General features: G+C 43.8%; 1 protein-coding gene across 1 annotated transcript in view; it reads right to left on the reverse strand.

Moving 5' to 3' along the window:
• Nucleotides 1-2261: 2261 nt before the first annotated feature.
• RAD51B (RAD51 paralog B) overlaps nt 2262-17838 on the reverse strand; it is a 407317-nt gene continuing 391740 nt past the window's right edge. Inside the window, exon 10 of the mRNA XM_010574178.1 lies at nt 2262-2413. Coding sequence (XP_010572480.1) covers nt 2262-2413 — 152 coding nt within the window. The remainder of the gene's footprint in view (nt 2414-17838) is intronic.

Here is a 17838-nt window from a genome sequence, read left to right on the forward strand (position 1 = left end):
ACTCCACTGGCAGCAGTGGAAGCAGAACATGCCCAAGGCAGACAGAGCAGTGACCAGCTTCCCTGCCCCCCCGCCCCCATCCGTCTCTGATCTTTTCATCATCTTAACCCCGTGGGACAGCAGCTGTGAGTAGTCTCTCTGTTCCAAGGGGAAAAAACAAGGTTATCTCGAGGTGTGATGCCAGCATGTTTTCACTGTATCCCAGAAGGGGAAGTACAGCAAGCCTTGGAAAGGGAGGGAATGTGTGTTTTCTGTGGTGTAAGGTAGAAAGCTGGGACTCAAAGACCTGAGTCCTCCTGCCACGCTGCCCGTGTGACTTCAGGCAAGGCACAACTTCTTTAGTCTCATTAGACCCATCTTTTAAACTGTATTTACTACTCGCTTCACGGGGCTGAGTAGGAGGGGATTAAGCTTTAATTCATTAATGTTTGTAAAACATTTTAGAACTTGGATGGATATTTCCAATGCGTGGTAGCGTAGAGAACATTAAAAAGCTTATCTCCCTCTCCAACCACAAATGGTCCTGCAATATGAAAGAAATGAGTGCTTGCATTTCGGTGTTTATAATAATAAAGACCCCTACCCTCCGGCTTCCCCTCTCTATCCTTCCATGTTTTTTAAAAAAGGGAGAGGCAGCAATGAGAAATTTTAGTCTAAACAAAGTGCAGTTGCTCCCTGGAGACTTGAATGCATCTCAGTGGAATTTTCCCTGCCTTCAGCCTTTTGTGCTTCTGAAAGGTCCTGGAACCAGGCATGTGACTGTAAGAGCAAAAAACACTTCTGTGTCTGAGTGCTCTACCAAATATTTACAAGATACCCAGATAAAATGGCTACAAGCAAGTTCAGCAGGGTTTGACTGAATGGCCAGTAGTGCAGCACTGTCGAGAAGAAAAGCTAAACTTTAGTTAAAGCAAAATTAAAATTAAATTTTACAAAGGTCTCTTCAAAGCACAAAACTGGTAACACTGAAGCTGCAGAATTGCTCTTCCCCAAGGTGAAATGTATTAGCTTCTAAAAGTAGCTTACTGAAATGGAATAGCTTCCTTGTGATGGAAACTTCCTTGTTAAAGGAGAGCTCGAAGCTGTGTGAGTGGGCACGTAAGTAGATAGCTGCAGAGTAGCCTTCTCCATGCCATCCTGTTTGGTGGCTGGGAGTGACGCAACATCAGTTTCCACATCCCTTCCACACGGTAAGGGTGTGCAGTACTTTTTAATAGGGGCCATGTGCTCCCCAGGAACTCTCTCGTCACCCAAAGATTGCCTAGCAAACAGCAGATGGCAACCTGCTCACCTCACCACCACAGATGGACCAATTGAAGCTGATTTCCTTGCTGGGTTACCTACAGCCACTTCAGCAGTACTCCAGACCTCCCTTATGTCTGTACAGGTTACTGTGCTTTTCCAGAGGTTGCTCAGGGAGGCTTTCCCTGTGACTTGCAGAGGACAGAACCAGCCTCTCAGACCAATGGCGACTGTGCATCAGCAGTCGGCACCAACTCAACCCATGGCTTTCCCTTAGGGATGTGAGGCTTGAGAGCCGGGAACAACCGGATCCTGATCACAGCACAGCTAGTGATGCCCTCAGCAGCCTTGAGCAAGTCATACATTCTCTAAGTCTGTAAGGTGAGTAAATAGTTCTGTGGTTTGCAGTCACGTTGTGAGTACTTTAGAAGTGCTTTGAAGACAGAGGAAGCTAAGCAGCTGTAATACACACCGATCTTCCCACCTTTTGGATTGCTACCTGTTCTCCTTCCATTCTGAACTGTCAGAGCCTGGCTATTAGCAACTCTGTTACATCACCTCTGATGACTTTCAAGTGAATTACAGGAGTAAGAACTCACTGAACTATTGCTTCTTAATCAAGCCAATGAGCGGGTTTATAATTTCTATTAAAAAGCAGAAGTGAACATTTCACTATGTTATGGGCTGTGGACACCAAGCACTCTTGCATGTTTGACTGTCGGTTCCTCCAGATTGGTGAGGTGATGCGGTGAATTAGGAAGGCCTATGCTTCTTCAGTAGCATGTGTGGTGTTCAGAGGCTTTTATTACTATGTCACTTAAATTAACCTGAACAAAATAGAGGATCTTCATAAGACCAGAGTTAAGTATGGCCCCATGCATACAAAGAACAGCACTTGGTTTTAAAGTTAGTCTTTAAAGAGACAAAAGAAAAAGAATGCTCACTATCTGCTTCACTGGATTTTTGAAAACCTATGTTGTCATTCATTCATTTCTTGGTGGAAGTTTCATTTGTCCTTTCTACAGATTGGCTGTATTGCTCAGAGTCTCACCAGCAGTGTTGGGTAAAGCAGCATCAGGTAAAGTATCTTTCAAGGCAGTGTTCCTCACTCGTATGGTCTGCAGGGCAGGATTGGTTCCTTCCCAGGTTAAATTTGTTTGATCCTTCCCATCTGAAACACACAGTAAAGACAGACACCTCAATGCCAATGTGTCAGAATTAGATCACAAAGTTACCATTTCCTCCAGCAAACAACCACTTGGAAACCCGTTTAATCCACAAAACAAATCAAAGTAATTAATTCAGTATGAACTAACCTCACAGACTTGCTGGAAATGGATTCACTTACAGGTAATGATCCTCTTTCTGCTGCCTGCCTGGCTGTCCTTCTAGTTACCAGCGTCCAGACTCTCCTCATTCTGGCTGGCAAAGTTTCTGATGCTACTGTCATGCTCTGGAGCCAAACCTTAGACTAGTCCAGACCCCTCTACCATCATTTGGCAAAGTTCTCCAAAGGCCAGTGTATACTTGCTGAGGACCTTTGCATCACCCTAATTTTCCAATAAAACTGGTTTTTGGTAGCCAGTGCCTATGAACAGAGAGTGGGATGTGCAAGAGGACTGACATTCTCTACCACAGCTTATTTTCTACAGTTTGAACAGATTTCCTAGAGTTAAACAGAGCACAGCTTATAACAATATATTTTCCAACTATTAGCAAATTGCCTTGGATTCAGAGAAAATATTACAGCTCCATCCTATATGCTTTTCTAATACCTAGGCTGAGAGCAGAGCCTGCTTCCTAACCAGTATGAGCTGCTCCTCTTCTAATATTAGTCCCATGTCAGTGCCAGGATGTAAAGTGCTTTGGGATGAAGTTTTCTATGTAAATATAGGGTATTATATTACTGTGATTAGACATCTTATGTAGAAAATGGACTGTTGTTTGTGAAAAGAGGTATTATAAAACAAAATGAAAGCCTTCCTGATCAACCTGCAAGCTGATGAAAAGAACACAAACTGAAGAAACACACACAGTTATCAGGACCAACATATCCAAGATACTAACGAATCATTGGTCAGATCATGCCACGTCCTCATGTTTGCTGCTATTAACTGCGTTGCAAGGTGTCCCAGGCCTATTCAAATATGTACTTCTCCTCTTCTGATCTCTACAGCTGACCCATTAAGACAAGCTCCATTGTAGCACAGGGAGCCCTCGGCTGCCTGAAGGACTCTGCAGAACAGCCAGCTCATATCTGGGCCGACTCCTATTGTTCTGTATCAAAGCTTTGAAGAAAGTCAATAAAGCTGAAAGAAGGAGGGTGAAAGGCAAGATATTTCACTGCAACAGGCCATGATATTATTAATATTAACAGAGGTGATATTGTAGAAGGAACACAAGGCTTACACAGGTTGTCAAGGGAAGCTGTGTCTCAGTTTTCCTCCTCCCCTCTGGCCCTGTTTGTTAACTATATGAAATGCAACTACACTAGAAAAGAGTTGCTCATATAGCTGTCCTGGTGTTACTATACTGACAATGATGATAACCCTAATACAGGTAGAACAAAGCCCACTTTTGCCAATACACCTTTGATGAATTCCTCAAGGGAAATATGCTATACCAACAAAAGCACCTCTAAGACTTCAAAACAGCTTTGGTATTTACTGCAAGGCATCTACAGCATTGCTTAAAACTATATCCCTACCCAACTATACTTAATTTTACTGTAGAGCTGGCTTGACAACCCAGAAAATGTACAGAAAATCCTTCTGTGAGTTTACTGGGAGAGCCTAAAGAATGTATCTGAGAACTTGTTTCAATAGGAAGCTAGGAAAGGGAGTAGGTGAGCAAATTCTTTCCAAAGGAATAGCTCTTAGCAAGTCTTTGGGAACTTTATATTCTTATCCTATTAAAACAAACAAGCCCCGCAAGCCCCAAAAGCCTACTCTCTCAGCAAGGGAACAGAAAATACAGAAGAATTTAGGCATTCCGTAGTCATGATGTACTAGGCTTATAAACATTGTCATTCTTAGTGCATCAAAGATAATGTAAAAGATTTTTGTAGTGTCATATTAGCCAACTACATTTTTGAGCCTGTGATAACCCAGTAAATATGCGTTTTCAATATGCTATCTCTTTTTTTGCTCACTTGTTTGTTTCTGTTAAACCATGACGTTTAAAAAAATCACAGGGATTTTGGAAGTCTGTTTAACGCCACTGCTTTTTGAACAGCATCACTCAGGAATTCCAGACCTAATGAGTCTCAGATTTTGTAAAGCAGCTGGCCATAGGTTTCAACTACAGGATAATATCGCTTTTTTCTGGTTTTCAGTAAGGTCCATTTTCCACTGAACAGGGTTTGTATAGGAAGCTTAGTTGCAAGTTTAGCTGAAGAATGATACCACCCATCCATAATCACAAATTATAAAGCTTAACATAGCTTTTTAGCACTGTTTTTCTAGAATAACTCCTAGTTACTAATAGGTATTGAACATTTCCCATTGATTTTGTGTGGAATAGCACTATCCAGCTGTATCCTTACCTGAAGTAGGCTGATGCTACATAAAACTGTTTAGATTTCAATACAGGCTCTGATTCAGCCTTTTTTATTTTCTCTGAGTGATTCAACTGGTGAAACTGGCCTAAGTGATTATAGGCAAGCACATGTAACCCTTTCACGGGGCTAGAAGCCATTGCAAAGTTATTTGTAGTGTATGTATGCAAATCAACTTCAGTTCGAGATAGTCTGGGAGAAGTTTGAGGGGGATTTCCCTGCTTTATGTAATCTATTGTTGCTTCTTAGCTTCCTCTATTCACATGGCTAGGAGGCATAAGCACGACACTGCTGGTAATCTCTCAAACTCAATCTGAAAGCAAAGACAATGTGCTCAGTGACCTACAGCAGTCTTGCAACTTTCGGTAAATCCTCAGACACTGGCTCAATGATATCTGGAATAAAGGAGGCCTAAAGGAGCAGTGGGGGGAATAACTTGGATGGTAAGGGCTTCACTTACTGGCATACTTTGAAAGCAGTCAGCAGCCAGGAAGATCATGTGCTATCCCTCAGATATAACTCTGGCCTACCCAGAGCTCTAATTTTACATTTCTTGGTCCATACTGAGTGCTGCACCTCGCACATGTTGGGTGCAGTCAGTTCAGCGTCTGATCAGTGTGGGGCAGTTACGAGACCCGTGCAGATCGGACTGCGAGCACACGGCAGTGGCTACCTGCCTCGGCCATTCCCACGGGGACGGGAGGAACAAAACTCGTCTTACCATGTGCTCAGGCAGATCTCGTCCCAGTAAAGATATTCACTGAAATGACAGGCTGGACAGGCAGAATTTTTAAGGCAGGTAGGAGGAACACCCTGCCTGCTAGCAGCCCACGGAGAGCTCTGTGCTGCTGAGGCCAGACTGCTTCCAATACCCAGGTGAGCCCGTTCAGTGCTAGGCTGGGTATCACTCTCTACCCAGTGCATTGTGCTGTGCAGATTGCGGTGTTATTGTTCCAAATTGGAAGATTTATAATTCAGCAACTATCCAGATTCTGAGAAACACGCTTACCAAAAACCACAGCGAAGGGAAATAAAACAGGTGAAGTAAGCGTGGTGGCACTGAGGAGGAAGGAAATCTCCCTGCAGTGCACTGATAAGAGTGTGCTTGATATATACTGTGTTCAATCTGGACAATCCGCAACCAGGAAAACACAGGCTAGCTGAAGGAAATTCAGCTCGGAGGCCCTAGGGACTCTAGGGACTGAATCAGTCTGTTAAAATGCTTTGTTGCTTTTATTTATCACTACTTAATTAGGATGCTTAACCAACACATTGGAAAGATAGTAACTGTTAAATATTCAACAAGCTGACCTTTCAGTTACAATATGACAATTCTGAATAAAGTTCATGGAAAGCTTGTCCTTCCTAGGTATTCCAACAAAGCCAAAGGGAACTGGATCCCCTCCCCGCCAAAAAAGTAAAAAAAAAAAGGTAAAAAAAAAGTAGGGCACTATTGTGGAGACCTGGTTAAAAATCCAAGTCTTGCCACGGGCTCATTGAATGATCCTGGGCAAGTTGTTTCCTGCCCTGTGCTTCAGTTTTTCCCATCTGTAAAAAGACTACGACAATTTTGACCTTCCTTGTAAATCGCTGAGATGAATGGCTAGAAAAGCAGTAATACATTATTAATTACTTCTTATTATTATTTCTGAGGAAAAAAAGCAAAGAGAAGAAGCCATCAATCTTTCAGGGTTTTCTTGATCCTCATAAAAAAGCACCATGTAACGTGAATTTCACACAACAGAAACTTTTGGCGAGCCACCTTTAAGAAGAAATAGTGGGTGCACAATTAAAAGAAAGTTAAAAGCGGGCAGACACTCAGGAAAATGCTCCAGATGGTGAAACGAGTTAGGCTGCGGAGCAGGCTCCCACAGGAAGCGGTGAAACCCCCATTGTTTAAGACATTTGAAACAGAATTCTTTAAAGTGCTGGTATATATAATACAAGGAACTCTTCTGCACTGCCTCGAAAGGTAGTGGCACTGGGACGACCTGCGAGAGCTACACCTACCATTTCTACAGTTTTAAGAGGATTCTTGTCGCTCTGACTACGAAGAGCTGTGGATTCTCTTTTTATCGATATAGTATCTGAGGAACATCTACCGGGGAATAACTACATTGTGGTTTTGCAGAGGACGATAGATTCAGCAGCCCTTAATGGATCTTTCACATTCCTACTTCTGAGATCTGAACTTTGCATGTCCAAGAGGGGAAAAAAAGCCCCCTATTCTCTGAGAATTACAGTGTGCATCCTACAGACAGACTATTTATTTCCTGTATTACAATCCAATGAAAAACTGGGTGGCTTGACTTTTACAAGCAGTGCTTTGCAGAAGAAACACCATGATTTTAATGGGAACCAAATGAGCGATCATTACGTAAATGGCATTATGAGACACAGAACTAATGTTGAAACATTAAATGCTCTGGGTCAAACTCACCAAAATGGGAACTGGCAGCAGCATACTGGAACACTGGGGTTTCTCCACACTCAGATACTACTGCAAACATTTCCCGCTGCTGCTAATGCTGGTTCAGCTCCTCTGGAGGTAGCTGTGGAGGGAGTCTGACTGCTTCTGTTGTTACTGGCACTTAAAATCTTAAGACCTTCTCTGAAATCCAAATTCAGAGCTTTGGGCCAATTTTATTGATACAACTTGGTTTACTGGTTGGAGCAGGTAGAGGAAGAAAGTTTTTTAAAAGGACTTAGAGTTAGAGTTATAATACCTTCATTTCCTCTTGGTCTCATACCTGCTGGTATAAAAAAAAGAGGCGAATTGATTCAGATGGCATATGTGCACTAGTGTCCCTGTCTTACTTTATTCACTTGGGCAGGACGGCCATGGAGTGCTCCCGACGGCCTCTCAGCCCCTCTGGCAGGAGTGCCGGGGCCTGGAGCGGCAGGACTGTGGCCCCCAGCACCCCAGCACCCCTCGCCTGCTGCCTCCGCACAGGAGGGCTGGCACCGCCTGCACGCTGCCCCCATCCCTGGCCAGAGACCCAGCAATTTCCTCAGGAATGAATCACGAACAAAAAACCAAACAAGAGCTATTTAAGAAGATTTCTTCTCCCCCTGCAACTGTCCTGTCCAGTATCATATTCCTGACAGTTTATTCTTCAAGAATTTAGTCATCTAAGGTTTCAGTGACTCATGTGATGAACCTTCTGCCCATTTCCTGGAAAGAGTCCTGCGCGATCCTCTACACCTCCCTGCCATTTTCCTCGAGGGTCTCATTCTCGCTGCATTTTCATATAGTTCAGCTTTCCTCCATTTTTGGGGTGGAGGAGGGAGGCAAAAATATCTTGAGCGCACCCAAATTTGCGGTGTAACCAGAAAGCGGCGTGGTGAAAGAAACATCTGGAAAACAAAGATGGGCACCGAACCAGCGAGCCTCTTTTGGAAGTGGCTGCCTCTTGGGCTGAAAGCTGGTTAGAAGAAAAGGAGCTGCTGTAGGAGGAGCTGTGTGGTACCATACAGTCATGAATTTAGCCTGTAAAATGAAGATGAAAAAGATTTGAAGGCTCTCTCAGATCATTGCCTGGGTGGGTGTGACTCACCCTGGGCAAATGCCACTGATGACAAGTACCCTGACACAAACTATTGAATGAATTGGGCTGGATGGGGACCAAAGTAACCATTTTACATACTTGGGCCAATCTGAAAGACACTTCTGTCAAGAAAACAACTGCTTCCTTTTCCTGATTAAAAAGAAAGTTCAAAAGCTGCTCACAGACAGCTTGAAGGATACTTCAGCAACCTCTGATCTAAGCGGGGATGTGCTATGCCTACAGCAGACAGCTGCCTGGGCATCAGTGATGCCCAGACCATACGTCCTAGTGCATACAGAAGTGCTACCTGTGCATATTTATGTTAGAGTTAAAATGGGGGGGTCTAGCATTCTGCTTAAAATATTCAGAAATGTGTGTGAGTGTGAGCTCATCAACATAATTACGGAAGTGTGAAACAGCTCAGCAACAGTGCCAGTGCGTGCTTATAGACCTACGCCTTCTACGCCTAAGTTAGCAGACTAAGCATCCTGGCTTACACTAACTTGCAGTAGGACTAGTTAGGGAATTTGCAGATCTGTCTGATGGAGACAGGGCCAACATGTCCAGCATTCTTAGAGGATGATTTCAGTGCTCAGTTATACCAGTATAACTGCCATGTATACTGGTGCGTGTGCATACACACACACACACATATATACATGTCAGTATACGTACACTGACATGCATCACAAGCCTGTTCCCTTTAAAGGGATATGGTGTCAGGTCAAAGTTGGCCTGACATTCTTCTTCTTCTTAAAAAAATAAACTTCTACAAGCCCTGATTCCAACAGAAATGTTTCCATGATTTATTTTAAGAAGGGAACATTCCCCTGCATTGCTCACCGCAACCCAAACATTGCAGTGCTGTGCAAGAGCATGAGAATCAGAGAGGAAACTGAAGAATCTATTTTCACTGCTCCAGAAGAGAAATACAAAAAGTAAACAGACAGCAAAAGCAGTGACAAATAAATTTGCTTTTAGTGGTGCCTGTAGTGTTATCTATAGTACGGCTAAGGAGAGTAGTCTTGAAGCGTGCATGCTTTTCTAGTGTTTTCTACAAGGCATGTGACTAAGTGTGAGACGGGGACTTGTGGGAGCCATCTACTCTGTAAGAAGGAGATTTATTTTTCTTTGGTTGATCCTTCCTGCTCCTCACACCTTGCCTTTCATATCTGAGAAACTGAACAACAGACGAGAAGAAATTGCCTTGCTGTTTTCAAAGCTAGAAAATAATTTGAAGCTTGGGCAAGCTATCCAGAGAACAAATCCCTCGTTTCTGAGAGAGCTCTCAGATGCTTGAAAGTAATGGGAAGAGTCTTTCCTCTAAATATCTGGAGCCCTCTACTCTACAGAAAGGGGAACCTACCTTCAGTGCTACTGCTTGTTTCTTTGCTCAAGTTTGCAAAAAGCAGTAAGCACTAGGAGAAGAAAAAAAGGGGCATATGGAGACAGAAAGAACTAGTGAGCGAGCACATACTTTCCTGACGTAACTACTGGCTGCATGCACGCACACATGCATGCAGACATGCACACACAGCGCACAGCTCCTCAGTTGGAAAGGCCTGTGCACTGAGGAGAGAGAAAAAAAATTAGTGAAGCCTGCCCAAAAGGGACTATAAGACTGATCTTGTGGCAGATTAGTGATTTCACCAGAAAGTTTTTGGAAGCCGTAAACAGGAAATGGTTAAGTAAAAGCAGGTGGAGCATGCTGACTGCAGGAACAACGCAGGAAATAGCTGAGCGTCTGAATGGATGCAAAAAAAATGCTCTTCTGCTCAGGCCTTGGCAGTCTCAGTATGCCTGTTCCTCCTTCTCCTGGTCCTCCTTCACTACCTTTATCTCCCCAAGCTACAAAGTCTTGCAATCTGCAAACTTTTGCTTGAGCAATCTGGTCCCCTTGAATTTCAGAACCAGCACAGGAGAGTTGGAAGGTTCTGTCTGGAAGGCAAAAGACAGGAGGGACTCACCCACTGCACAAAGGACGAGTCAGAAGCACCCAGCTGTACCCACTGTCTGCCAGGGGCTTTAGGTCTGAGGAGCCAGAACAGTGTCTCTGGCTACTGCCCCAGGTGCGGTGGTCCCAAGTGTATTTAGCATAATAAGTAAATCAGAGAAACATTATTCCTATCAACCCTTTCATTCTAGGGGGACCCCAAAGCGCTTAGCTGTAGGAATGATTCTCCATTTCTACTGAAGCACAGTCCCTTCTGGGGCAGAGCACTGCAGCTGTTTAATAGCTCACAGCAACATCACACAGGCAGATGGAAAAGAAAGCAAAATGTGTAAGAAACGTTCTTTCCACTTTCCTTCTAACGCTTCCTTTCTCTCCTCTTTGTCCACAGCAATTTGTGCCAATTCCAGACAACTCCAGATGTGTGTCTTTCCTACCAGTATCTGCAGAGACTTGGCTCTGGAGACGGGGATCTGCTTGCCAACGTACTGCCTCCGGGTGCTTTCAGCCCCAAGGGTCGAGTTCCTGCTGCCACACTCTCCTCCCTGGCTGTGCTGCCAGACATGCTGCGGGATGGAGGGCAGACGTGCTGGTAAGGAGCAATTCTGCTTTCTTCTAGATGAGTATAGCGTTGATGTAAAATTGTTTAACATGGACAAGACACTCTTGCCTTCAAAGTATACTAAACAGTCACATTAAAGCCCTGAGGAAAGTTAAGAAAGGAGCATGTAGATTAGTTTGAATCATTTTGACCTTGTCTACATTTTAAGTATTAGATGGTAAAGCTATGTTGGAAAACTCTACTCTTAGCTATTTCTCCTCCTCTCCTAGATTTAAATTGAAAAAAAATCTGTTTCTTCTTATATTCTGAGCAAAGAAAACACTAATGGCAAATGGGCTTCTATGGAATTAAAACTGCACAAACAAAAAGTTTTTTCTGGTAGAGAAATCTTGCAAAGAAATCTTGCTCTTTTTTGATGTTGTTATTTTGGCAAAACTTACCAGGTGTTTGGGAGTTCAAACTTACACTGCCTTTTCTACATCTTTTAAAACACAGAGTTACTCTGTACAACCTAACACTTTTTAAGTTCAAACCCTTAAATCCTAGTCTAGACAGAGCATTTGGGACTAAGGTTCAAACTCACCCTGTCCAATATCCAATATCGCACACTTCTGCCCAGGCCACACCTTCCCGGGGGTGTCCTGAGAACAGTTGTGATCAGAGTCTGGCACCCTGCACCGCTGCTCCCATGGGAGGAGGGAGGGGGCACTGCCAGGGCAGAGGTTGGTGTGGCACCTTCTGCAAGTGCCACCACACTCGTCTGAGATGCCATGGGGCTTAAGAGCATGGAAACGATGTGTCCTATCAGCTTCAGGTGGATGGCAGGACAGCTTCGGGGAGTTAAACCTTGGCACTGACCTTTGGGAAAAACCAGTCTGTGATTCATATGTATCTAAGAAACCAAGAGAAAATAATAGGAATGAGCTGAACAAAAATAAACAGGTGTCTCCTTCTTGCTCCTTTCACAGTTTCTGCTTCCCTGCACCCTCACCCACATTTTTTTTTGCACTTAAGTTGTCGAGAAAAACGGCAGGAATGAGGTTCCTGGTATAATTACAGTTTGCTGAGAAAATTGCAGCCCACAGCAGTAATTCCTTTAGCGCTAGAGACAGATGCTGCTGAGGTCTAATCACAGTCTTCCCACTAACCAGGCCCTGAGTCTAATCTGTCATCAGCTGAGAGGCCGCTGGCTCCCGCTGCGCGTGTGAACCCGAGCTGCTCGGCTCGTTCCTCTCCCCTTGTCCAGCGCCAGGCAGTGCCAGAGGGAGGGTATGTTTCCATTCACTCCTTGCCCTCAGCTACAGCGATACTACAACTTCAATGCGCTGCTTATCTCTCCTCCATGCCCAGTATCAGGGCCACGCAAAGCCTCCCTGGAAAGGGCTCAAGTGGTTGTTTTCAACTTACAATGCCGCGTAGTGACTGCAGACCAAGAATACAATTTAAGCTGAGATAAGTTGAAGGAGAGGCTTAATGAGAATGGCCTGTAGCTAATTCCTCCTTCCAAAATGTATGGTATTTTCTGCTTATTAAGAGGACAAGGCTGCACTCAGTGATGGATCATATAACCTCCATATGTTAACAACAACAACAAAAACCAAAAGAGCATGAGTGCTGATGAGCACAGAAGTAGGAAGAAGAGGGAAAAGCAGAACCGGGTGTATTGAAAAAAGAGCCAGGAGAGAGCATATGTGTAATGAGAGACTGAACAAATCTCTCCTACGTGCTACACGCAGCTGCCATTGCCATCAGAAGTTTTGTATCTGACATTCAAAGAGCACAGGGCCACATCTCTGAACTCTCTGTGCTGGTGAAAGCAGCTCGAAAAACAACAGACCTCACCAGTTCAGGAGTGCCCCTGTGAAGGCAAAAGTCACCATGGTACTGGATTAACATCTTTAAATTGGGTTCTGGTCATAGAAGGAAACTGGCTGAAGAAGTCTATTTCAAAGGCATTTCAAAAGCACAAATACAGGCTGGGCGATGAGTGGATTGAGAGCAGCCCGGCGGAGAAGGACTTGGGGGTATTAGTGGATGAAAAACTGAGTATGAGTCAGCAATATGCGCTCACAGCCCAGAAAGACAATCGCATCCTGGGCTGCATCAAAAGAAGTGTGGCTAGCAGGTCAAGGGAGGTGATTTGGCCCCTCTACTCCACTCTCGTGAGACCCCACCTGGAGTACTGCCTTCAGCTCTGGGGCCCCCAGCGTAAGGAAGACATGGACCTGCTTGAGCGGGTCCAGAGGAGGGCCACAAAAATGATCAGAGGGCTGGAGCACCTCTCCTATGAGGATACCCTGAGACAGTTGAGGTTGTTTAGCCTGGAGAAGAGAAGGCTCCAGGGAGACCTTATAGCAGCCTTCCAGTACTTAAACGGGGCCTACAAGAAAGATGGGGAGGGACTCCTTATCAGGGAGTGTAGTGATAGGATGAAGGGTAATGGTTTTAAACTGAAAGAGGGTAGATTTAGATTAGATTTAGGAGGAAATTCTTCACTGTGAGGATGGTGAGGCACTGGAACAGGTTGCCCAGAGAGGTTGTGAATGCCCCCTCCCTGGAAGCCTTCAAGGCCAGGTTGGATGGGGCTTTGAGCAGTGTGGTCTAGTGGAAGGTGTCCCTGCCCATCGCAGGGGGATTAGAACTAGATGATCTTTAAGGTCCCTTCCACCCCAAACCATTCTACGATTCTATGATTCTATTACCGTAGCATGAGTGAACCAGTGAGAACTGGGAAAGTCCTTCAGCTGGTACCCACCTTACAGCATCTGTATGGTTAACAAGTGCCCCGAAGTAGCAGGGGGAGATGCTAGGTTTGGGAGGTGTAGACTAAACAGCTGTGTTTTGCCTCAGTAGCTCTTAAGAAAGGCATAAGGGAACAGAGTAGGTCATCATTTCGGGTCAGAGGCAAAAGCATATTAAACTAGCTGACTTTCTGTAGCAGCCTGTGGCCAACTCAATTTCTTCATGTTCAGCTTTTTCCGAATCTGCACATAGTAGCTGGGCACACATGATAATACTCACCAGATCTCTGCAGTAAAGGCGTGCACAGCAGCTTCTCAGCCACTGACAGACCGAGGGGAAGAGAAAGTGTAGCACGATGTCTCGGAGAGGGGGAAGGAGTGACTCATACAGGAAGAAAAACAAAGCAAAGATGAACTTAGAGCATAAGAGAAGAGGCAGACTGTTAGCTGCAAATCAGTTTTCCTGCACTCAGAAGGGTGGGTATTATGGTGAGAGGAATTGTACTTGACAGTAATGGAAGTCCAAGGAAGTTTGATTAAGATTAAATGGCAGTCACAGGCCAACAGAAAAGAGGCTTTAAGGCGAAAATCAAAGACAGGAAGTGACTAAGTAGGTCAGAAACTGTGGGTAGTGAGCTGGTTAGATTAAATGGGACTTTGAGCAACTAAGTTAGCTCTGCTAATGACAAGGGATAACACTTACAATGTCACCAAGTTTAACAAATCTGACTCTGAAATCACCTTCAAGGCCTTGATAGCAACTCAGAGACTGCTGAGTTCTAACAGTGTCTACATCAGAGCAGATACTGTATGTGTTTTAACAAGAGATCGGTTTTGCAGTCACTTTTTGACCCTGCCAAGCTTCCTGTAAATAGTGCGCTGTTTTGTCTGAACAGGATTTCTTCTTAAGGAGCTAGGAAAAAATGAACTGACTTATAGAAACTGTGAGACTCTCAGAAGGGCTGCTACAGCAGGTTGAAAAGAGAGATGCAATGGAGAAACTTCTTTCCACCCCTAATTTCAATAAGTCTTTGATTCAACAGCTTTGTTCACATCCAGGGCAGCCGGAAGAGAACAGTCACCTTGTATTTTTGTACCTGATGAGAAAACCCCAGATTGTATGTGTGCACTGGGACAGTTCAATGTGTGTCTATTCCAACTTCAAAGAGGCTTTCAGTGCTCTTTCAGATGTAGGGTGTGAGGAAGGGTGAGAACTGCTAAAGCTAGCCCCATCCTCATTAAATCTTTGCCCTCTCCGGAGCAAGCATGCAAGTGGAGAGAATAGAAGATATGCATGAGCAACTGAGCATCTGTGATCTCATGACCTTTGACTGTTGTATTATGGGAAATGTATTCTCTGGTTGCTATGCTTTTCTAATTCATTTGTATCTTCCTTCAGTGACTCCCTTGTATTTTCTTTGGTGCTCCTGTGTAATGGTTTCAAGGAACCACAGATATCTCCAAGTTAAGCATGCATACAATAGCTTTAATTAAATGTTTGCGAGTATCCCACAGTAATGCAAGGGAAAGGGAAAGCAAACAGTTTTGTACTCACTTGTAACTATCCCTTCTGAGCCCTGGCTCGGGTGGAGGCATCTGCATCACTGCCCTTTAAGTCCATGTCTAACCTATTGTGAAATGAAGGCCATTGGGTCCTGCTGCTCTGCATGTAAGCACCTCAGGCATTTCACTCCCATTAAAAAAGCTACAGATCACCTGTGAAAGGTACAATGCTGAAACCTTTTAGGTTAGGCTAGAAGAAATAAAAAATAAACTAGGGTAAACATTCTTTACTCCACCCACCTACAAAAATTGGAGAACAAGGTTAAAAATATCCTTAACCATTATTTAAAATACAGTAAGATGCTATAGGGAGAGTAGCATAAAAGCAGAAGGTTTGATCCTCTTTGATACCCTGAAATTAATCTTTTCTGTTCTCTGTGCCATTGGTACAATCTCAGTCTTGGTGCCACCCTCTGCAATGAGTTACCTACTTATTATTCTTTTAAATGGGGATCTTTGCTTCTTTTACAAGTAGTCAACTACATCATTTTATATATACAGAAGAAAGCAGCAAAGGATTTTTGTTTTCATTTCAGGCATTTCAAATAAATATACATAAGGGAAATGAAATTTGGAAGGGGAACTTTCATCATGCAAAGATGGAGGAATAAGAAACAGGATGCAAAGGTTATCAGTCAGTTCTTTAAGTCAAATACAAGACAATTTTACAGCACAGAAAGTAGTGGGTTTGTTTAGAGGAAGAATCTTTCTCTCTCGTATGATATGGAAGAGTTAACAGTATCTGCAAGGATAACCATGAGGCCTAACGCTAGTGATTATTGCTAATATTCAGTACTAGTATAAAGTACTTGTCTTGAGTTTTTCAATGACTGACATCATTATTATTTCAAAGCTGACACAAGCTAATTTGGAAACACTTTGTCCTGGCTGTATATATTTTATTGCAAATCCATCCACTACTTCTCAGTGACTCCCAGAGATAATAAACATCAGAAAAGATAAGAATAATTGTAAGACTGGAAAGAAAAAACAAAGGCCAGTTTGATGAGAGAATAAAGAAACCATGCTTCTAACTTTGATCTTGGCTATGTCCCTGTGCTGAGACCAGAGGCATTGCCAGTTTTTGCAGTCTGACACGCTGGATTTGGGCAGGGATTGCGCTGAGCAGCGGCTGGCCTAGCTTTGCTGGAGCTTGAGCTGCAGTGACTTTTCAGGAGGGAACAGAAAGCATGGGTTGTTTCCCTCACGTAGCAAGGCACAAATGACAGCAGGGTTGTCTGAGAAGATTGAGAACTGCTGACTCTAGTAACAGGAACTGGCAGCTGCAAAGGAGAGTAGGAGTGGGATGAAAAGCAGTCTTACAAAGCGAAGGAGGAAAGGAGAAGGCCAGGGAAGATCTACAACTGCGAGCAGCTAACAAATGCTGACAGAGACTTCTCTTTTTCTTTCCTCAACGGCCCAATTCTGAGCACATTCAGGCCAACATAAAGATTCCTACAAGGATTTTTCAGATACTCTTAATGAAGATTTCTACTCTTTGCCCCTCTCTTAATCTGCAGTCTGCAATTCCATGGCATCTTCACAAGATGCTTTTTAAAAATACACCTGTTTTTGATGATGGCTGGGAGTCAAGAAGGTTTATTCTCAGAGGTGTGTGAAGAAGAGGTTGGATCTACACTTCACCTTCCTCCTTCATGTCTGCCATGCCTTCCTGATGCCTGTATTCCAGCCTGTCAGTTCGGATGGCCCAGTACAGTGACTGTAGGAAGGATGCAGTGCAGTGGTGCACGGAAGGCACACAGCTTGGGCTTTTTTGGGTTTCCTGCTCTGATTACGGAGGGTTTTGATTTTTGTTCTTTGGTTTTCTGAATTATTTACTTAAGCTGTCCTGAGCGCTCTGCTCCATGTAAATAAGAGCTGGCATGTATTCATGTTTATAAGCTCAACAACTCCATCAGTTTCATTTTTATTCATTGTCTTAGACTTTTCTGTATGTCGTTTATATTTTTTTGCTTAGTACTGTTCATATCTTACCCGTCAGTCTTCAAATGAAATGACTGGCAGATTGACCATCTTCTCTGTTGCTTCTCTGTCTCCTATTAAATTGCAGTTGTGAAACTCTTGCATCAAACCCCAAGTTATTCTTTTGCTTCCCACCCTATCAGGTACTCCATGGACTATTTCTATCCTTCTCCTCTAGCAGTGATAGCTGATTTATATCAACAAGGCTAAGGCCAGGGAAATCAATGCCTGACTTTCTCCCAGGGGGATGAGTTTTTAAGGATGGCAATTAGTTAACTGTTTCCACCATACAGGTATCAGAAATACCCAGCCCATCTCTACAACACTAAGGCCTATGGGGATGACCACGCACTAATATTAGGGCTTAGGCCACCATAAGTACTTTTAGGCTTCTCTGGTTCTTCATGTTCCACTTCCCTTTAGTAAGTCATAACTACTTTTATTCTCCAAATACATGAGGAACTTGAAGCTAAAGCTCCAAGTTCAGTGCAATCCCTTAGCTCTGTGACCTAAACAGTGCAATTTACTGAAAAATACTCCCCCAAATTTTCTGCTTCCTTGGGATAAGGAGGGGAAGTGAAAGAGGAGAAAACAGTGATTAGTGATTTCTTTACAACTTCTTTTTACTAGCTAGTTCTAAAGTATTTTATTGGTTTGGTCCGTCGTCCCCCCCCCCCCCAAAGCAGCGGTCC

The sequence above is a fragment of the Haliaeetus leucocephalus genome, unplaced genomic scaffold (genome assembly GCF_000737465.1).
Source record: "Haliaeetus leucocephalus isolate CR32 unplaced genomic scaffold, Haliaeetus_leucocephalus-4.0 Scaffold417, whole genome shotgun sequence".
NCBI lineage: Eukaryota > Metazoa > Chordata > Aves > Accipitriformes > Accipitridae > Haliaeetus > Haliaeetus leucocephalus.